Source organism: Fopius arisanus, unplaced genomic scaffold (genome assembly GCF_000806365.1).
Source record: "Fopius arisanus strain USDA-PBARC FA_bdor unplaced genomic scaffold, ASM80636v1 scaffold00024, whole genome shotgun sequence".
NCBI lineage: Eukaryota > Metazoa > Arthropoda > Insecta > Hymenoptera > Braconidae > Fopius > Fopius arisanus.
The window spans coordinates 349,499-372,832 of NW_011887763.1; the positions used below are offsets into that span (position 1 = coordinate 349,499).

At 37.4% G+C, this 23,334-nt stretch overlaps 1 protein-coding gene across 1 annotated transcript in view; it reads right to left on the minus strand.

Annotated features, from left to right (window-relative positions):
* The window catches only part of LOC105264604 (uncharacterized), a 30,576-nt gene extending 13,550 nt beyond the window's left edge, over positions 1-17,026 (minus strand). The window contains exons 1-3 of the mRNA XM_011301592.1: positions 16,793-17,026; positions 9,929-10,117; positions 1,284-1,498 (exon numbers count right to left, since the gene is read on the minus strand). Coding sequence (XP_011299894.1) covers positions 1,284-1,498; positions 9,929-10,022 — 309 coding nt within the window. The 5' untranslated portion in view covers positions 10,023-10,117; positions 16,793-17,026. The remainder of the gene's footprint in view (positions 1-1,283; positions 1,499-9,928; positions 10,118-16,792) is intronic.
* Positions 17,027-23,334: the final 6,308 nt, after the last annotated feature.

Genomic DNA, 23,334 nt, shown 5'->3' on the forward strand with positions numbered 1-23,334 from the left:
AGAAAAATGACAATAATAAATATTTAATTCAAAAATGAATTGTCCATTGAGACTCGAATAGAAAAATGACAATAATAAATATTTAATTCAAAAATTAATTCTCGATTGAGACTCAAATAGAAAAATGACAATAATAAATATTTAATTCAAAAATGAATTGTCCATTGAGACTCGAATAGAAAAATGACAATAATAAACCAGAAAAGCGCAAAAAAGTGTCCCATTAATGAGATATAATCCAGACTGCGCGAATGGTGGAATGAAATGACGCAATTAATTAGTGGAATTAGTAGTTGGTGGTTTGGCCAGTGCGGGGGCTATGGAGGTGAACGAGTCCTTCATGGTTGTAGGGATCCTTGGAGCGTAAATAAAGTGGATAGAGAAAGAGACAGGTAGGATCTCTATGGCTGTGCATAATTATCCCCTCGCTAAAATTCACCTTTTCATTCTCAATTTTCGTTGCCACTTCAAAGAACCCGGGAATTCCTCCGCCCATTGCCTTTAATTTGATGACGCCCTTTGCATAGCAATTCCGTTCATGTCGAGATGTGTTGCTTTTCCTTTTTCTTTTTTTTATTCAACTCTTTCCCCTCATTCCTCTCATTTTTTTTTTTTGCATTTCCCTTTGGTACTGTTGTTACGGGAAAACTCGGGGGGAACAATGGGGAAAAACAATGGGGCGGGAAAAACATTGATTTTTCTCCTTTTTTTTTGGCATTCAGATATGTAATGGTCTGATTCGATTGGCACCGGCTGTCAAGCATGCTACGCCGAAATTCCCGGTGGCCTTGTGGGCATGCATCGTGCCAAACCAATGAGTTTTCCTCTGTCCCCCGCGTCAATGATCAAAAGCTTCCCTGATTGGTTACCCTTCCCCCCCGCCCCCTTTGTAAAATCACGATGGAAAATCCCACGGTATTCAATTCCAAACGCGGTTTCACTTCAATCCACATTATCCAACATCACTCGGTACTGAAGTAATGTATTCATTTGGAGTACGTGCACTTGAGAATGCAATTATTTGGAATTATTCGCGATTACGTGGGGCTGGAGAAATTTGGGAAATAACCGTGTGAAGTTCTGGAATGTTTATCGTTGGGTTTTGGATTTGGGTTTTCATGATGGGGAAATTGTAGGAAAATTTGGAGGAAAAAATGGGAATTGGAAGTGAGTAATTGATGATCAGGGTGGATGAATAAATAATTAAGAGAGGAAGCTGTTGGTTTTGGAATTTTAGGGGAACTTGTCAATTGGAGAAAATGAAAAAAAAAAACTAGTGTTACCTGAAGAAAACCGCCGAGACAAGTGGTGGCGTTGGCCAATACTCCAACTTTGAATTTCTTAAATCTCACTCGGAGTATCCAGTCTCTTGGGGTACCCCGGAATGCCTTGAATCGGTACCAACAGGTCAATGGTTTCCCCCAGGTGTCCGGTGTAACTGCTGGACTAGACACATCCTCGTAAATTTCCACTGTTTTGTTGCAGTGATCCCGTTCAGCTGAAAAAATTCATTAAAAATTTTCCACTCTGTTCAAAATATTTTCAACACTTGAATCGGGTCGAGGAAATAGACTCAATAAAATCCTATTCATATCGAGTACAACAATCCATAAATCATTGATTTTTTTTTACCCACGAATTTTACCGAGAGTTAACCAGTTTTAAATCGCTAAAAAATAAAAATCAGATACAAATTGCCTGAAATCCCCGTGGAAAATTCAAAGCCGCGTTCACGTACGTTCGACGTAATAAGATCGACGCGTCTACAGCCCCGGGGAAACGTGACACAGGAAACCGCTTTTCCCCGTGAACACATTTAGAATCGCTTGAGATATATTTTTCTCTCACTGGCTTTGTGAACGAAATATTCTTCAACCCCAGCGTATGTGTATATTCCGTTCGCATTGTCAGATAAAAATAATTTAGGGCTGTGAATATGTAATTTTCGAAGTGGCGGGAGATCTTTCGAAAGAATCCAAAGATAGAAAAGGGTGGGATGATTTTTTCCGCGGGAAATTGCCCCTGGATTTTTTACAGTCCAGATTAAATTCTATGAAAACTGAAAGAAATCATTCTTCCAATTTTATAACAATTTTATTAACAACAATCATTTTTCTATTAATGTCATGAATCAATTGGATTATAATTTTTATGTTGCAGCTCTTATCGGATTGGATTTAGGTAGAAATTGTATCGCGATTGAATAAAAATTGATTAAACTGGCATCAACTGGGAGAACATGAAACCTTCCAGAAACAGCACGGAAAATTACCGAAAAAATATCAACAGCCCTGTGTAAATCGCTCCCTAGGGTTGGAAAACAACAGCCCTGCACGCACAAAACATTCGCACAAACATGTGGCATAAACCCGAAGCCCCGATGAACGATTACTCGTTTTTATCCGGTTACACGACGAGTTAAAGCCATAACCACGATTCCAGCTATACAGGAAAAAGTGTTTTTGTTCCATTGAGGGAGTAATAAAAACAGGGAAATGGAACATTGTAGGTTGCCCTGGATTTCATCTCTGGTGACATGACCCACTCGTCTCGGATGTTGTTTTCCTCATCCCCGATGCATAATGCAAATGGTAAATAGAGAAGACCCGGACACAGCGAAATTTTTATAAAAAAATCTCCAGTTCATCTCCAGGACATAATCAATTGCCAGTAATTCCCGTGAATTACGTAATTTATTATTATTTTTGCAACGTGGTGGATGATTCAGGTAGAAAAAAAAATTAAAAGTAAGTCCATTTGTTCGATCGACCTTTTGAGGAGAATAGCTGTGTACCTGAGCGAGATAGCATAATTTTTAATATTACATTTTTTGTAGGCGAGAATGAGAGCTGCAAAAAAGGTGGTATGATAAATTTCGGTATCTCTCTTAGATTCTGAGATATTTACTTTCCCTGATACTGAATTATTGAAGCGAGAAGTGCACGGAGAATGTCTCACGGAGAATTTTTTCGGATGGATTCCTCATTCTCGGGGATATCTCGGAATCCAAGAGGGCTACAGATATTTTTTATAGGACCTTTTTTATAGAGTGGAGTACGAGGTGGAAAAAAGGTATGAACAAAAATTTCGGTATCTCTATTAGATTCTGAGATATTTACCTTTTCGGTACTGAATTATTCAGGGATCCACTGGGAATTCCCGGAGGAGAGAAAGTTTCAATTTTTAGCCGCTGAATTTTTTGTTTTATAATTACAACGGACTTGTCTCGATAAATTTGATGATGATAAATAAATAAATTGACAGTTGATTTATTTAGGGAGCGCGCCAGGAGAATAATTGAAGTCGGATGATACGCTGACATCTATCACTGTCTTCGGGGTGAAACGCGAGAAACAAGAAGAAAATATTTTAATTAACATCTCATATTTATTCATAAAATCATCCGGAATGGCTTAACGCCTTCAACTTTTGTCTCACGTTTTCCAGGTGGTGGTATCAGTGTGCCATAAGCATCTACCATCACTCCCTAGGGGAAAACTTTCCTCCCGTTATCTCTCTCCAATTTTCCGTACCTCCTATATCGTGTATTGACGCTAGAAGTTGAAAAAAAAAATTGGAAAAGAAATTACGGCACTCGCGCCCTAATTTTCCTTTACACGCCCCTTCCCTGAAAAATTTACCGCCATCACTGAAAAAAAAATTCACGCAATGTTTTTTAAAAGAAAAATTTACATTCAATTTTGATTGTAAAATTCGAGAGTTTTTAGGAGAATGTTGGCACACGAAAAATTGTTTATTTGTTTTATTATTTAGAATATCTCGAATAATACAAAAAATGGTGAAAATCTCGATTTCTCTGGAATTTTTCTGGAATTTTTTCCCTTTTTTCTCTGTACACCACGCACAAGCTATCGCATTCTGGAATCATCCGGGGAGTGGAAAAAACTCGTGAAAAAAAAAATATCCGCTGAACAAATAGAACGAAATGATTGATGCTCAACAGAGGGTTTTTGTTGACGAAAAATACATACCAGTGAAAATATTTTTCAACGCATTGATTTCTAATGATTTATGACACGAGAATAACTATTCACAACTGGAAAATGTCGAGATAAAAAAATTGAGAGAAATTTTGTAAAATGATTTCAGTTTCGTGAAAAATTCTGCATAACAAAATTAATCTGCCATCACCAGAATTTTCCCCCGGCACTTTTTCCTTTTGCAAAATTTTCTCTTTGGCAATGAGAATAAAAATTTACCAGTGAAATATATCCTAAGAGAATAAAAATGACATTTTCATTAAAAAAATTCAGCAATAAATGGATAAATTTGTATAAAAAAACGTGGCATCACCAAAAATTTAATTCAATCTCCCTGAATTGGAAAATCGGATTACTATTAATTTTCCAATGATTATAATCCGTAAATCTAACGCAATAAGATTGAAATCCAATTTTCGGATGGAGTCGAGTGTAAAAAAGTCGAGTCACGAAAGGCAAACGCTATCAGGGATCTGGATAAAAAGAACTCTCGATTCACCGGTCCCACTGTTTGATAGAAATTTATTTTATTTTTTCCATTTCACGAGGTGAAATGTCTAACGATAAGCGCATTGACACACCCGTCACGTGCGCATGAAAATTTTATCGAACGTTTCAGCCCGACGATATGTCCCAGTGATAACACACCACCTCCCCCATTTCATTTTAAAATCCACCAGTATTATTAAATTATTCGTATATTTTTCGTTGCAATGAGCAGCCGGGGACTGGCCGTTAAATTTTCCGAGTTATCGGCAATCCTCAATGGACTATTCGCAGCCCCTCCAGCGCTCATCCGGGACCAAAACCCCATCATCAATTAAAATTCCATATCTCGAATTTATCCAATTGCATAAAAAATTTTTAAATCTGCTAAATTGGAAACAGCAATGGGCACTGGTAAAATTACAACCGATTAAATCGATCGATCGAGGAAATCAGAAAATCATGAGCGTGAGTTGCGATCGATTATATCGTCATTTTATAGCCATTGAGAATCAATTATTTTCGCGTACTTTATTTCGGACACTGAGGCAACAGTTATTTTTACCAAGTAAATTTACTAATTGCCACAGTCCTTGATCAATTATGAATTAAAACCTCATATCGAGTATTTCATACTATTGAATAAAAATTGGAACAATCTGCAGGAATCGTTCAATCATAAATTCAATTGATTTATCGGGGAATATTTCTGATGCCTGAGTTTTATTCAATTAAATCGAAATTTCAGAGCTATTTTCAATCAATTTTCTTGGCACGTCAAATATCGGAATACCGGATTAATTCACAACTTTCCGAATATTTTTTTATATTAACCACGGATTAATTAGTAACAATTGGTGAATCAGACGTAAATTATCCATTAAAAAAATATATGAAATAAATCAATAACCGAATTATTCCCGTTGGATTCCTCTGGGAATGATAATTGTGTCTCTAAAATAATCCACTGCAAATAACAAGTTGCCATGCACAAAATTTTTCCCTAAAAATGATGAATTCTCACCTGTCACAGCCTAATTAATCAACCGCGAAGCCCTGAGTGTCACAAAGAACACTAATGAATCCGCGATGAAGTCATTTAATTACGCGCTGCCACAAAAAATTCCGGAGATCTCCCAGACTGCGCCTCAAAAAAAACCGCGATATTAATTACAATTTAAAATCCCACCCCCCGCTGTCCTCATTAAAAATTCCTCGCCCTTATCATAAACAATTTCAATAAAAACATGAACAACGATTGCCATTCACTTCCCCATTCGCTGCCCCTATGTAATAATAAACCGTCAAGTGGTTACATGTACCGCATGATGAACATTAAAAGGGAGAAAGGTGTGCAAAAAAAAAGACGCGAATCGGAGGGAAAAAAATGGATAAAAAAGGAGAAAATGCAAATTGAAAAACAACTGGGAATGGAGACGGGATAGAAAGGGAAGCGGAAGGGAAAAAAAAGGGTAAATAGAGACGATCGATCGGTTCTCTATTGGTGACCCGCATTCGCGCTGTTGCGGAATTTCTCCTTTGTACACATGTACATTTCATTTTTGTCTCCAATTTCCACTCGAGAGGAAACTTTCAATTTTTATCCACCCCAGTAACACTTTTGTTTCATCTTACCCCGGGTTAGGGGAGGTTACGCGTTAGGTTCAGTTTTTGGATATCAACTCGAGTGTTAAATCATTTCTACAAGACTTCTCGAAGTATTCAACTCGTTATCCTAATAATCCTAATAATAATTAATCATTCAATAGTAATTATTATTAGAATATAATAAATATATACAATGACTTGAAAAACCGCGCATCGAATTCTTCGGTAGTCGCAATTAAATAATTCTCTGCCAGGTAAACAATAATGGCGGCACAATTAATCAACGATTAGTGAAAACTTCTCGGAAATAACCGAAAAATCGGCAGATTTGTGCCCCCTAAAATATACAGCAATCGAAAGTGACTGGATAAAAACGAAGTAAATTACCAGCTACATCGTAACGAACTTCAAAACGCCTGACCAAGTCTTTTTCCCGTGAAATGCCCCGTGAATTGACTTGTAAAGTTGAACACCAAAGCTCGTTCAAGTTTTATCGCGGTGGCCAGAATGTCCGAAGCTCAAGTACTTCTCACACACTGCAGTGCCTCATACCCTTTTTTTCTTCTTCATCTACTTCATACTTTTTTTTTTTCTCCCTCTCACTCAAGTTTTACGAGTCGTTGGGTCGTATTCTCGTCTCGTTGGCCTTAAAGTATACACGTACTCGTCCTCACACCTGCATCACGTTTTGTGTATTTTGCCGTGCCCCTTTTTTTCTCCAACGGTCGTAATTCCTCCCCTTTTTTTTTCGCTGGATTTTTTTTCTCACTCTTGGGAGGAGGAGGTGGTGGGGTAGAGGAGGAGGGGAGAGGTACCACCGGTTTCATTCGATTCGTAAAAATATATTGGCACGATTTTATTGCCACTCGAATGAATGGGCGTAAGCACTCAAAATGTCGATAAATATTCTGAGCTTTCTGGAGGTGAGGGGGTGGAAATGGTGAGAAAGAGGGTGGAAGGGGGAGGATGGGGGTGGATAGGGGAGGATGGGGGGGGATGGGGGAGGAGGGGTGTATGACAAGTGTGTGGGATAACAGATTGACGAGATTAGAGTTGCAAAGCCCCTGGACGACAACCTGCTGACGAGAGATTTGATTGTAGCAACTGGGACTCCGGATGGTGAATTGAGGAGTGAGAATGGCTTTCACGTGTGAGAATATCTCTGAGAGGATGAAAAGAGGTCAGTTATCGATTCGTCCGCATTTTCGTGGTGGGGTGAAATGTTTTTCTCGGGGTGGGGTTTTTTTTTTTTTGGACTGCTGACCTCGTACGGATTGCCCCCGAGACACTTTGCATGTTTTCTGGGCCAGTGGAAATTACTTCCGCCCATCAGTGGTCTTTCTTTGGCTCCCGGGTGGGGGAGGAAATCCGGGGAGGGGTGGCTTTTTTTTTGGGGGGGAGAATTGAGATGAAGAAAAGATGAAAATTGTTTAATTCTGAAGATTTTTTTCTTCAATTCAATTGACTTTTATTTTTTTTTTATGTCGTTCGGTCGAAAAATACGTGATTGTTCCGTATTTAAATGGATAAATTTATAGTTGATAAGGATGATAATAATATAGTGGTGATATTAATGATTAATGATTAATTTAAAATGTAATGTTTTTCCGTGATTATTTTCGTGAGGACTGGTAGCCCCGAAAAATGATGAATATTGTTGAGTTGACGGTTGCACTAGCAGAAGTACCCTGAGCATTACCCAAGTAAGAAACAAACTTTTAGAATGGGGTGGAAAGGGGTGGAAGAGGGTGGGGGGATGGTATTATCGTTCACTCGTGTGTCTAAACTCGACGGAAAATCCTCCGTCGAATGCGTTCGCCCTGCGGGTCGAAAAGTTTCGTCGTCAGTTCTCTGAGATAAAAGGAGAATTAAAAAAGAAAAAAAAAATAGGCGGAAAAAGTAAGTGAAGGGAAAGCACAACCGGTGCGGGGTACTGCGTCTCCGTGAAAAATGAGGGGTTGGGGGGGGTTTGGAAGAGAGTGAATAAGAAAAAGCTTGAAAAATAGGGAGAGACCGAAGTCTTGCGGGGCGTGTGGACTTTGTGAGAAGTATAAAAGGCACAAACCGCGTCTTGGCACGAGCTGAGAAAATCCAACGGGGGATTAGGAGGTGCTAGGTAACCGGTTTTCTTCACAATCCCCACAGCGCCAATCTACTGAGAGTTCACGCTTTCTACTTTCCTTCTTTTTTACACTCTTTTTTTTTCAACCCCTTCAGCTTCACCCCTTGATTCTACCCCCCAACTCACTTTTCTCGGCCCAAAGCCATTTCTCTCCCCCCCTTTTTGACTTTCTCGTATCATTATCCGGTTAATTGGTTTCTTTAGCAATATTCGGTTTTTGTGAAGGAAAAATCGGTAAATGGGGAGTCGGAATATCGCAATGGAAAGAGGAGAAAGGAAATTGATCTCAAAATATCTCGAAATATCTCAAAAAATCTCGAAAATCTCGAAATATCTCGAAATATCTCGAAATATCTCGAAATATCTCGAATGACCGTAAGTGCACAGTGCAAAATTTTGAAATTAAAAAAAATCCCGAGAATTTTGGAATCATTGGAGAAACAAAAAATGTACGAAAATCCACGGAGGAAAATATATCAGGAAAATGCCTGGACCGGTGCCGGAGAAATTGTCTGCGGAAAAATCAGATTATATAATGTTCTCAAATTTCGCTGAATTTTATAGAATTGCGTACACCATCATTTATTTATTCTCGCACCTCATTGTCCAGTTAATTGTTATCATCAGCAATATTCAGTGTTTATGGTGGGAAAGAATGTATAATTAAAGCTCAATTTATGCAACTTTGTCTTATGGGATTTTTTAGATGAGGAGTGAATGGCGATAGGGAGAGGATAATTACGCGAATCAGCTGGCTTTATTGGAAATAGCACGTTGGAAGGATAACGAGAATTCATTGTTGGATGGAATAAGAAGAGAGTACTTATGCACGGGAGAAAATTTGTAGTAAAATTTATATGAGCCCTGAAGAAATTTTTGCCATTACTTTTCCCTTTTAAAAAAATCATAGAAAAAAGATACAACGGTCTAAAGGTAATGCGTTTTATATTTTTTATGTGAACATGTCTCTCGCGTAATTAAAAAAATTAATCCCATCAACTTCGAAGGAATGCGGACAGAAAAATATTCCGTCAACTGCAAGAATTTCTCACGGGAGATCAGGCTATTGGAATTTTCCTCAGCTTTTCCACGGAAAATTCTATCGAAAATTGGGTCATATTCCAAAAATGGAAACCGATACCAAAATCCATAATCTGAAATTTCCCCGTTCATTATTCCCTCAAATCAATTCCACCCGCACCGAAAATTAAATTAAAAAAAATCCAACAATTTCCCAAGATCCAGGAAAAATGATATTTCATCCAGAAAATTCAGAAAATGGCTGACAGCCCTAACCAAGAAAAACTGTTAGTAAAAAAATGTGGACTAGCCGTAGGGGTCGAGTTAACGCAATATACGAGTCTTAATTACTCCCGTACGAAAGCCCTCCGAAGATTAATTAACGTTTTCCGCACAAATGTACTCCCCCACCCCCGTTTATTAGAAAACAAATCTCAACCCCCGAAGTGCCATATCTCTCAGTGGATAAAAATTATCCCAACGGATTACGTAACAAGGAATAAAACGTTAGCTGGATTCCAGTGGACAATAAATCAGACGTAAGCCGACACCATTGGGGCTGGTGTTGTAACCCGTGGTGCATTCACATTCGCTTCGGCCATTTGTATTGGAAAGGGGTTGGGAGGGGGCAGGTGCAATGTAAGAGAAAGATAGAGAATTGTGGTTCACTTGGATTGTATTGCACCTTTACCTTTGCGAATAGCCGCTGGACTCGGTGTAACTAGAACCAGAAGAACAACAACGAGATACGGCAACAACCATTTACCCCCTGCCAAAACCGCCATCTTTGATGTTCAAGTTGTCTGTTGATTTTTTTATCCAGTCACCTGGGACTGTCAATCGTTGGGTTGTGGATGTCTCATTTGGCTGATTGTACAACCTGAAAAATATATTTATCACTTTATCATGTAGCTTTTAAAAATTATTACAGTGGTTAAATTATTTATAAGAAAATATTGGGAGTGAAATTCCGGGAGAATTCAAGAGATCTTTCGGAATGCTCTGTGGATTTATTTGATAATAACAAATTTTCTAATAAAAGGAAAAATGAAAAAACAGAAGTGGAAATTTCTTTTAAAGGATTAAAATCACTCGTTCAAGTTTTGAATTGCGGTGAATTACCGCGCCGTCTGCGTAATTATCTGGGTAAGAATATCCCCGCCAATTTCAGTCCCTTTATTTTCACTAATTGTTCCAGAAAAACCCATAAAATTCACACCATAAACCGGATCATAAAGGTACATACAAACACCCAGACGATATCCCATTCACTGACATTCACTTTACGCCAAGTACTTGTTTGAATTTATTCAATAGCAGGGAGTGGAGGAAAATGGAACACTCGTGATAGACTTTAATTCTCTACTTCTCCCTTCACGAATAGAAATTTCGCACCAAGAGACTTTATAGTTTAAACAATTCACACAAAAAACAAAAAAAAAACAATCTGTTCCACTCGAATTCAACTGCACAGGATCGATTACTTCATTCAATTAGAAAATTTAATTAATTTTCTTATTTTATGTTAATAGATCATTTATTTTTATTGCGTGGATATTTAAACAAATTATCTAATGCGCAAATGCGCGATTGCAGTTATACAATGAATAATACGAAATTTTAAATCGACGGGCACAAATTTTCATCATTCGATAAACGTCAGCGAGATTAAAAGCCCTTTCCCCAATTAATCAATACCCAGTTTAATTAAAAATCCTACAAACGAACTTCAAACGAAATGTTGCATTTAATCCCATAAAGGGAATTCTCTCAGTGTAAAATTGAATGAGTATGTGGCGTCGAGTATTTTTCAGACTATCGAGATTCCTGAATTGAAGCATGAAGAACTGCCCCATTGAAATTTCAAATTGTTATCGAAAAATTAAACACCGACATTAATTGCTCCTCCAACTATTAATGGAAAAATAAATTCCATTCACTCAACAAATTCAAAATTTTCCGTTTACTTTTCCGAGAAAGAGACTTTTCCACTTTAATTTTAACGTGGAAGTTGTCCATCAGTTTTAAATTTCTTTTTTTTTTTTTGAAGATAAATTCCAAACAACAGAGGACTGAAAATTATTTCCATAACAGGTAGTGTCAATAGTTTTTTTTCCCTCCATTCTCTTTGATCGTGTTCGTTACACTCAATTTTCTTTGTCTCCCATTTTTTTTTCGTTTCCCTCGTTTTTAACATTCTATTCACCATCTATTTTTGTATTCATGTGTTTGGGTATATTCTCATCGGTCTTTCCAACCCCAGTGGAATGGTCAGTTCTTCCGTGTTTTTCAAAACCATTCATCGCTCATCTCGGACTGTGGCAGTGCCAAAGGGAGTCATATCTCACCCTGAATAAATATAAAATTTCCATGAAGCACCGATGTCGCTTTTTTCTTCAATTCTCCTTTGATTTATTTTTACCTCTCTCACACCGCATTAGGGGAGAATTCCCCCTGCTCCGATCAGTCCATATCCCCACAACCATTGGGTTCATCATTTTTATTTTCTCCTCCCGATTGCGAAGAATTCATTACAGAACGTGATAGTCGTCATTTCACTCTATTACTACTTGAAATATTTTGTAGCGGTTAATTGGCGGTTTAATAATTCAGATTTTTAATTGTTTGACACTTGGAATTGTTTAACTGACAAAATTTAACTGACAACACTCCTCGCCTCGATAGGAATCAACAATTTTTTTGAAAAAGAGCGGTAGCGGTTGTACTGCTGATAGGAGCGGTCACTTTGTTGCTCGGCACCATTCGACTGCAGATTAAATTCCATCACCAGCGGTAATTATTCACCACATTATTCTATGAGAAGTATTGAAATCATACCGAGCGGTATTACCTAACCGCCCGTTGGACCGCTCAATGGATTTTATTTTATCGCTTTTATTATCCATTAATTCCACGGATTCTCAGGAGAATTTGTTGTCTGCACATGGAAAATAATGATTTCAGTACTCCAACAAGTCCTGATATTATTTCTTTACCCGCAAGTTCATTCATTTATTTATTCGATTTATTTTATTTTCACTGGGATTTCATGATTATGTGGCATGTTGTGGTCGGCATTCTTCCCGAGGAATAAGTGAACTAATTAATTTCGCCTGGGAGTCTTGACATTCTTGTGATATTTCCCGTGGGAAAATTGATCATCTAGAATACCAGACTGCCTTCACTAGTCTCGATTAATTATCAACATTCCTTATCATTTTTAGGTGATCATGAATAGAGTACTGGGGAAATTCCGTGGCTTTTGGGTTGTGCTGATGAATTTATTGCATGGAGATAAACAAAGAATTCTCGGAATGAATACTTATTCCATATCAGCAAATTATCAACATACTATAATTAATCATTAGTATTTAATTAATAATTTCTTCTACGAATTTTCCTTTCTCCATTGGCAATGAATTTCTGATAGTTTACTGACATAATAGTCGATTAAAATATCTCCAAAATCCCCAGACCTAGTAGCGTACCTTCAAAATTCATAGGCCATCAAAATTTCCACCTACTGTTCCCAATTTCCCTGAAATTAATCAATTCATCATCGATATTGAAAGGCACGAACAGCCCCTCGATATTTCAAGTTGATGGACACGGGTTTTCGATTAATTGAACCGACATTTCAATTAATTGAAGAATTCTACCGATTCCCGTTGAAATAATGTACGACAAACGAGGTGAATTCATTCACCAAATAATCATTAAAAAAAATATCCAGTCGTGGGATCAGCTACAATGAAAATATTTCCATAATGGTAGAATACCGCGTGAAACAATCAACTGTGAAATGAGATTGGCATGCTAATGCATCGATGAATTAATTATTTTTGGTGGACCAAGTGGTGTGGAAAAAGGGTCGGTTATAAATTCATTGTAAAATTCCCGCGACACAAAATACATGTGAATTGTACCGATATACCAGCGTTGATGCATTAAAATAGTTGAACGACCCTCGCTCTAACCGACAGTTCTAGTTAATTTTTAATAATTTCCATTGTGACTCACTGAATTAAATAATCCCATTTTTATTTTCCATCATTCCAACACCATTGAAGACGTCCAAAAAATCGTAAACCTATTCACTGTTCAAATATCACTTCAATGACTTCTCATTTCATTCAATTATTCCATGATTCATTAATTAAGTTGTCCACGAAAATTTCTACTAACACAATTCCATTTTTTATGTTTATTCAAGTGTTTGATTGAGCATTTGGTTGAATTGAATATAAATACTCCTCTCGGATTAATTGAAATCGGCTACACCGCAACGTCCGAGAAAATATTGATTCGTACCACTGAGTATGTGCCAAAAACATGTCAATGCTCACATACCACTTGCTATTGGTGAATCGGCGATTGGTGTCCTTGAACATTTGATAAGTAAATTGATAACAATACTAATAATAATAATAATAATAATAATAATAATAATAGCAATAATAATAATATAGGTAATTATTCTTGCAAATGGAATTTTTTTTAGATAATTCAATTCGAAAGAATTGAAATCATAATTAAGTTTAAAAATTTCAGTTCGAATTCATATTTTTCTAGTTGTCTATTTTTATTAATTTATGTGGATTTTAAAAGCGTTATTAAAAATATTGATGTCACACGAATGGAAATGATCACTTCATCGTCAGAGGAGTAGCAATTTGACTTGTCTTCCTGTTCCGTCCTTCAAACATTGTTAATGCTCCTGACTGATTAATCGCATAATTAACGAGCTTCTTGCCTGGATTAGTGACTAATCAAGAAGTCGATAATTTAAGCTAAAATTATGAGGAAACTAGGGCAAACACTCACGTCGTGATACTCCGCGATTACACGAAAGGGAAAAACTCGATAAAAATTACGAGAGACTTCTGTAATTTCCGAGTTCATGTCACATTCTGATGATTCAACAGAGAAACCAGATTTTTTATTCTCAAAAAAAAAACACCGGGTTCCGGAAATCATTTCTTCTGTTACCCGAAGAATATTTCGATTAAGCTCAATTATACATTATTCATCTCTACTATTATAATAAAACAATTATAATAATTACCCCAAACTTCCAAATTTAAATTTCCGAAGAATTTCACCAAAAAAAATGTCAAAAAAATTAATTTCGAGACAAATACCAAATAAACGATATGAATCGATGAATAAAATCTCGACTAATCAACCCAGTAATTAATAATGATTAATAAAAAGAACCAAAAAGACATCTTCAATACCCTCAAGCCGAACATTCACTCAAGTACATTCAAGTATCTTTTTATTTCCATCCACTCCCCAATATTTTCCTCCCAACCCCACAATCCTCGAAACCACAATTCACCCCCCGGGTATGAAAACCGTGAATTGAGTAAATGCCAATAGCCCGTGTCGCGCCATAAAGCTCATCATCATCACAGTAATCATTAAATTTATGTACCAATGGGATTCTCCAATCCAGCGCACCTGTTTGAACGCTCATTACTTGTTTACACGCTTGTGCCCCAACTGATGCACAGAGGTTTCTATTCACCTCTAAAATGAATAATGGAGAAATGGGAGATGATAAAAGTATGATGCGAGGGGAGAAGGAGGAGGAGGAGGGGGGAGGGGGGGCAAAGAGGAAGAGAGAGAGGAGGGGGGCACTTGAGAAACCAGGACGATCTGCCACGTCATGCAAGTGCTATTATATTCCCACTGGAGTCCATCCAGTCATACCGTACGCTGACGTCGTCTCTATCGTTTGCCATTTGTACCCCCTCATATCCTCCCTTCCTCACCCCCTCTTTACCCACACAACCACCCACTCACCCCCCGGCCCCTTTTGTTCCACTATCCGACTGTCAGACCCTATGACAATTCAACCTATGTCTCGACTCGCAGAACATGCAATTTTTTTTATTCTTCTCTTCGGGGGTGGAAAATTGTGGGGGGTTCTTCCCTTTTGCGGTTGGTGATGTGTTTGGACGGGAAATGAAACTGTTGAAGATCCTCGTACTGGAGACAAGCTCATAAATTGGATGAGTTTGAAATGACTCCGGTGGTGATTGAAATATTTTCAGGGGGCGCGAATTTTTTCGGGTGGTGTGGGGTGCGGGGGGTTTTTTGGAATGAGATGGGGATGAATTAATTGATGGAGGTTAATGAGGCAGGGGTGGCTCGAATGTTTGGGTGAATTTGGAAGTTCCTGGAATTTTTATTAAGTTGAATCTAAAGTTTTGAGGGGAATTCATTAGTTTATCTCTCAGAATTAATTTCTCGTATAAAACAAATTGATGAAATTGTGGAAAAAATTTCATGTGAATTTCTGTTGGGTGCTAGGTAGAAAAAATATTTAATCCGAAATGTGGAATCATGTGGAACCACTGAGTGAATACTTTATTATAAAAATTCCAGATGAAGAGTGATGGAAAAATGTTTAATTAACTTGCTTGCTGTTAATTTTCAATGGCCCCCGTCGGGTGGAACATTGTGATACAAGGGTGGTGAGGGGGGTAGCGTTGAAATTCCCATGACGGTATTGTTCAGTACTTTCGGGGTAATAAAACAGTACTATTCTCAGATAAATTTCCCTTCATGCAGGGGATAGAGCTGCACTCGGGGAACAAATTGCTGAAAGCTACCGGATTTATTCCCCTCGGTTCCAAATTGGTGGATGGAGAGGCATTTAGCTGGGTTTCACTCCAAATTGAAACGAGTGGAGTCGAATTATCGGTTGACATATCTCTGTGAATACTAGAATGGAAACGATACAAATCGCTCTGAAAAAAATACGCATTTTCGCCAATTAAATTCACTACAGCAATAATATTTTTTTTCTTTACAATTCACCAAAAAAAAAAAAAAAAAAATGCTTTCAAACCCAGAAATGTCCCATAAACCCAAAAAAGTTGTGAGTAAAATTAGAAATGGTTGGACTCCCCTGGGGAACTAGCAAAAATTCTCGACTAGATCTCGAAAAAAATATATTATGTGATATACTAGAGATATGTGTTCTTATATTTGACAGAGGATCCCACATTTTCCCGGTGGAGCAACATCCAGTCCTCTAGCTTTGAAGTCCCCCGTTTATGGAGATATTGCTGTCCACCACGTTGAGAGTTATAGTGAATATTCGTAATGAAAGGGGATAAAATAGTCTCCACTTTTCCCACAAGCGTATCCCAGACCTCCATGGAAATATTTTCACGGCAATGTAAAACATCGGAAACTTCATTAATGAGGGAATTCCAGACGCGACCAAATTTCTGACGCTTCTTATGGATTTTTAAACATAAAAATCCCAGTCATTAATTTTTTATTAAAACTTGAGAATTAATCCGCAGCGAAAAAATGAACAATGTATTAAAAAAAATGTCTAGGATTAATGATATAAATAATCTAGCTCCAAATGACTCATGATTTCCAGATCGTCATCAACAAGTCGACGATCAAATGATTCAAATAATTACCGCGAATTTCACGTCATATCGCGTCGAGATGCCGCCTTTAGACGAGTGTCTGACCAATTCACTTTGAATCACTTCAAACAATAAAAAAATGAGTAACAAATGATCACCTGGTCCTGACGGCAGTATCCTTGTCCTTGAACTTAAAGGGTCAGGGTGAATCCCCTGGTGCGCCAAAAATTCCAAAAGAAATCAATCGCCGTCGCTCCCACTGAGAAGAATAACACTCACGTCCATTATCATGAAACGAAAAAATAACTTCTCCAGATGACCTTGATTACCGCACGAATATTCGTGTTCAAGTACGCGTATGAGACTGACACCGATGTTCTTACAAGCTCGCATTGAGCACCAACTCTGACCGAGTGTACCTCACCATGTAGTTGGGTCGAATGTTGCGCAAGCTCTCTCGTATTTAGGTTTGCCTGTGGTAGTGGTTGATCCTGGGTGGGGGAATTCCAAGGGACAGATGTATCACGAAAAAGAATTGTGGGGAAAATAGGGGCGAAGTTTGATGGTGAGTAAATGTGAAATGAGGACTTTACAACACGGACTTTTCAAGCCCAGTGTTTGTTTATTAAATGTCTCTCAAACCTGCATCTGTGTTCAATCCCTCTCAGGATCTTGACTTTGCACTTTCGAGTATTGAGGATTCTACACCATTCGTCACTTTACCAAGTCCAAAAGACGGACTACTTTGATGGATGTTGGGATGAGACCGGAGTTTGTACTTTCTCAAAGTACAAACTTCGGGGGATGCAATTATATAATATTTCTTGTTCGGTGAACAAGTGTTTCGATTGCAAGCTCAATTATAATGACACGTGGGAGTGGAATTCATAGGAATTTGTGAAACTGAAAAAAAAATGAATGACCGGTGGCCGTAACTGGAACTGACACTCCAACAGAAGCTCGCGTAATCTTATTACGCACCTTTTGTAATTGAATAAAGAAAAGTGATCAACGGGTAAATCTGCAATTAGCAGATTACAATGCGACAAATGCCCAGGCGCCATTCTCTCATGCAAGTGTGTGAGTGAGGAAATTCAGGGATTCACACAGTCATGATCAAATGGATATTAGTGAACCGTGGTGACAACTCGGAACAATTCGGATAAATAAGGATTGAACTAAATATTGGGAAAAGCAGGTCAGTATCGTAATCATTGAAATTATCGTACTATCGATTTTCAAAAAAAAAAAAAAATTGATGCTCTCAAAAATTAATCACAATTAAATAAAAATCAAATCCACAGACTGAACAGCTGTAAAACCCCAGAAAATTATTGAAAATACATTTAATAATAACAAAATGAATGAATTCATTAATTTAAATATTTAATCATTAAAATGAGGGTCAAAATAACATTTAATTAAATTCAATGAATTAAAAATTTTATAAACAATAAGATCCAAAAATAATAATGAAAGATGAATGGATTGAAGAAATAAAAAAATGTAAATAAAAAAATGTAAATAAAAAGTATAAAGCGAGATAATCGAGACAGAATATTAAACAGCCACTGAAATTTCTCCCAAGTGACTAATGTAAAAAAGCATTGCTCTACCATTCCATTCGATTAATCTCATTCCATCTGTATCCCTCGGATAAATTTCTACCAGAGGGAAGTATATATTGAGCTCAATGAAGCCAAAACGGTGGTACTAGATAAGGGACATATAACTCTGGGTACATATGCTGTAAAATGTCACTCTCCAGCGGACACAAACTAATTTCCTGTATATAAACGGAAGAGGGTACCACCAAGTTGATTCTATCTGGTCTGACACACAACCAAAACAGTGAGAGTAAAATGACGAGGAAAGGAGTGAGAGAGAATGGCTGTTTGGTGTTTTGTTGAAGGCTATCCAACGTCCGGTTAGTCATGTATTGTTTTTACAGTTTTGGGTGTTTGAGAGTTTTAGCATCTGAGTCTGTATATAACTGTTGAATCCATTACATGCCCCCCTCAAACTCCCCCCTCACTATTAAATCGAGACAAGAAATATCAATAATAAAAATAATCATTCGATAGGTCAATAATTAATATTTACTATTATAATGAATTATTCATTTTTGCATAATTATCGTTTATTTTATTAATATTAATAACTGTATATATTGGAAATATCATTTATAAAAATTAATGAAACATTGTGGAAAAGGGATGAATGAATTATTAATCAAATAACGGGTTCTAGTTAATAATTGTTTAGAATGAAATTAATAAAAATATGAAAAGACGATTGTTTACGCGATGGATCGTTGATATAGAGTGGAAATTTTTAATTAATGATTGGCGATAAACAAAAAATATTCTCAAATATAGGATTCCTTCTCGTACTTACTTTATTCCAATATTGAACGACAATGGCGGGGCATTTCCTTTGAAAATGGAGAAGGAATCCAATAACTCTTCATTACACTCACTACTTTGAAGTACTGCAATTCTATTTGCAGGATGAGATGAAAAAAACACTTTGTTGTCCACCATTTTGTGATAGTTTCTTCCAGAGGATATTGTTCTCAAATGGATTACTGATGAGGTTCTTGGATTAAGGAATCCGAGGGGATAGGGGACCTTGCGAGAGTTTCCAATCTGATTATCGAAAGTTGAAGATGTTTAATATTCATTACGTGGAGTGGGGTTTTGTTGCGTGTCCTTTTCACATAAATCACTTTGTAATCTATAACCAGAGGATTACTGTCGAGTATCGGCGCAATTTCGATTAAATATCAAATTATACGTGGAGAATTCACTGTCAATAATCTGTGTATCTTATGAATGTGTTAATAATTCCTTATTATATCCCACTTTAATATAAATTTAACAATTTTCAAATAACGCGCTTAAGAAAATGGATTTTTATTAAAAAATAATGTAAAATATAAGAAACTCATGAGAATATCAAAGAATTTCCGAAATCCACACGTCGCCCTGAAATCCCGCTCTCCATCCTATTCTAAAAAGGATAAACATCGAGACTATCGATATCTCGAATCACTGTCACGCTTACCCCTCATTGGTTGAGTCGTCCGAGGCGGCTAATTTGAATTCAGAATCCATTTAATTTACAATTTTTCAGTCATGATCTTCATGATTAAGGTGTGCAACAGCCTGCGTTAATTTTAATCTGAAAAAAATTTTGAGAATTCTCAAAAAATGAAGTGACAATTGAAATAACATAGAAAGTAAGATGTGCAGAAGTAGAGATGCGCATCGTACAATCAGGAAAGCGTGAAAGTGGTAAAGATATATAGAAACACGAAGAGACGGTGAGAATGGAAATGGATATAGGAGAGAGTAGAATACACTCCGAGTCACCTTTTTCCTTGTTTTCCCCAGGAAAGTTGAATTCCCAACGCCACACACTCCATAGGTCTTAGACAAAGAGAAAACGCGTCCCAGAATACTTTGCGTTCTCCAGTTTACTTACAAAACCCTGTCTTGCACCGGGTATTTCGTACCATCTGTCCTCTCCTCTGTCTACGTGCTTCAGTCGCCTTTATCCATCTGTTCTGTCATACTCGTGTACTCCAATACTCATACGTGAGCTTTTTCAGCAAAATTCAGTGTGTACCAAGTTTTTAGATGTACACACGAAATATCATACTTTGTCTTCGGTCTTATCATCTCAAATGGCCAAGTCTCAACGTCAGACTTTGTCATTTCGTGGATTCAGTAATTCCTGAGACCTGAAAATTACAACTTCAAAGTACAACACCTATATCGAATTATTTACAACATATTCTCTCGATTCTCATCAATTTCTCGAAAACCAGTGTTCACACTTCAATAAACAATTATGCACGTAATGATTCCTGCACTGATATTTTCCATTAATTAACGAAATTAATAAAAAAAAAGAAATCACTCGACGGCTACATCATAATTGAACGCAACGGTCCGTTCGTTTCCTGATATTGAATAATTCTCGAGTCCTTGCATTCATTAAAACGTGAAGTTTGAGAATGGAATGAAACAATGGTTTATTCCAGGTGAAGAACAAAAATTCATTTCGTACTACGAATTTTTAGTTGTTATTACAAATATATTTTTATTCCTGAAGGTAATTCGCTGATGCGCGATGAAAGAGCAGTTTGTTTAATGTAGAGATATTTTGAGTGAGTGGAGATGCATTGAAGCTTTACAATGTTGACTCTCTCAGTGGAAGCATTTATCTCAAATAATGCAAGCGGAAAAAGCCAGAGGATGTGCAATCCAGCGATACAACCTGTGAGCTGAAACGATGAGTATCACTGATGTATCGATAGTTATTGACACAGTTCTGACAATTATTGACACACATCCGCAAATCACTCATGCTGATATTTTCTGAATACATCAGATCGTCATGTACAAACGGGAGTCGCATCAATCCGCCTTTTACGATTCTCTTTTTTATTATAATTATTTTCTAATTATAATATAATCATTCTCTCAAGATATTTTAAAATGCTATACCCTAATCCGCAGTTGTAGATCGAATGTTTGAATTGTGATGAGCCATGGAGAAAAAAATAGGAGAAGATTCTCGAGAGGAGAAAAATAAAATAATATTGACGTTGTGAATTGTTGGCGAGATGAAAATTTCTTTGTACGAGCCTCAGGTGATATTCGTTGATACTTTGATGTTCCATTTCGATATGCCAGATGATGAATTCAGGAGTGAATTAATTTCAAAGTCATCCCACTCCCTACATGAATTTCACCCGAGAGATTATCTTTCAGTGAGACTCGCTGTTATTTCCGGATTCAATCTCTCAGGATGTCTGAGCGACTCAAGGCCATAAAGGAATAGTTTGGGTGGAAAAAATTTCAACGGTCAGATCCTCATGCACAAGAGCACGGAGAAATTAACGAGATGAATTTTACTTCAATTCCATATCCAGAATCACTGAGGGAAATACGCACATATCACTGAGTTCGTTGGTACACGGAGAGAAATATTTAGTAAAAATTACGGAACTTTCACTTCACTTACCGATTACGGAGTTGATTCGACAAATTTAAGTGACGGTATTGTTATTTTTCACCGACAATTCAGATAAAAATTACGGAACACCGCGGAAAAATTCCGTGACTTTAGATAAAAATTACGTGACAGTTCCGTAAAATTTCCGACAACCACATTTCGCTCCAGAATTACGGAAAATACACGTAATTTTTATTGAATATTTCTCTCAGTGTACATACACTCCCGAGATATCGCTATAGATGATCTGGGAACTGCTGTTTTCCACTTGTCTATTTTTCCAACCCCTCGAACGTTTTTACCTCACCTTTTTACAACCACCCACATTTCCTCCCTCTGCATGTCCACAGCAACGTACGAAACTTATTTCGGTAGGAAGAAACCAGACAACTGGTGAAGAAAGTTGAAAAACTTGGCCCACACCGAGGGATGGGGCAAATGTTTCGTGGGATGTGTCGCAAAAAGACGGAGATTTATCTGCCGACACAGACGTGTAGTCAATGAGAAAACATTTTCTTTTGAAGAAACAATTTTCAAATCGGATTTCGGGGAATTTTTACGGGAAAAAGTTCTGGAAATCTTCACTGGAAAAATCGGGGCGAAACGATGGATGCCAGTTTATCGGGTTTTCATACGACAATTCTTCAAATAAATTTTGCTAGCCCGCACTTGTGGACTGGAATTCTTTGGATTTTTAATTGTTTGGGGGTGGGAGAGATAAAAATTAATTGATGGACAATTTTTATTTAATCAATTGTTATTTGATTTGAATGAATTGAATTCTCTTGACGCTCTCACTGAGCTGAAACAAAAATATTCTGTTTGACGGGGCCTTACTCATTAAACGGGATGTCGCTGATCTTTCAGGCTCCCTATCCTCTAGGAGACAGACGTTCGATGTCCGATCCAGTAACTCGAGTAATTAAGTAGTTTACCGTCGAACGCTGACGCTAATTGGATGAGGTCCCCCCCATGTCATCGTTCTCCTGCGTATACAAAAAGTTCAATGAACGTTACAATGTGAACAGGTTCGTTATTTCATGGAGGATGAAAGTTGGAAAAATCAGTTTGCTGTTCGAAAAGTTCAAGTACCAAATTGAGAGACAAGCGGTTTCGGGGAGAGTGTGGGTTTGGCTCGAGAACACTTCGTTATCTAGAGAATCTTTTTCGTCCCCACGAGCACATCACGAACAGGAGTTTCGTCCTACTCAAACAAACAAGGGAGACCATTTCCAAACCAAACATTTTTTTTTTTTTCGCCCTCGGTATTCGCGAAAATTCCTACGGTACACTTCATGTCCTTTTATGGCGTGATTCACGCGGGTATGGAGTACTTGGCGTACAACGGGATAACGAATTAAATCATTTTTTTTACGAGTGCGGAGGAATTTTTCATCAATTTTTCATCTCACCTTTTTATTTGTTCGATTTGTTGCAATTTCGATCTGTCGATTTTTTTTCAAAAGGCTTGCGATTTAGTCACGACGTCACAGTGACGGATTGGTTTCGTCTGACGGGTCTTACCCTTGAAATTTATTACAGGTTAAATTTTCGGAAGTGTCGAATAATTTGCAGCATCCACTTTCCGCCATGATTCCCGAATTTTCGCGATTTAAAATGACGGTTACCCGCTTCATCCGTTTTACAGTTTACGATTTCCAGAGCTATTTCAGAT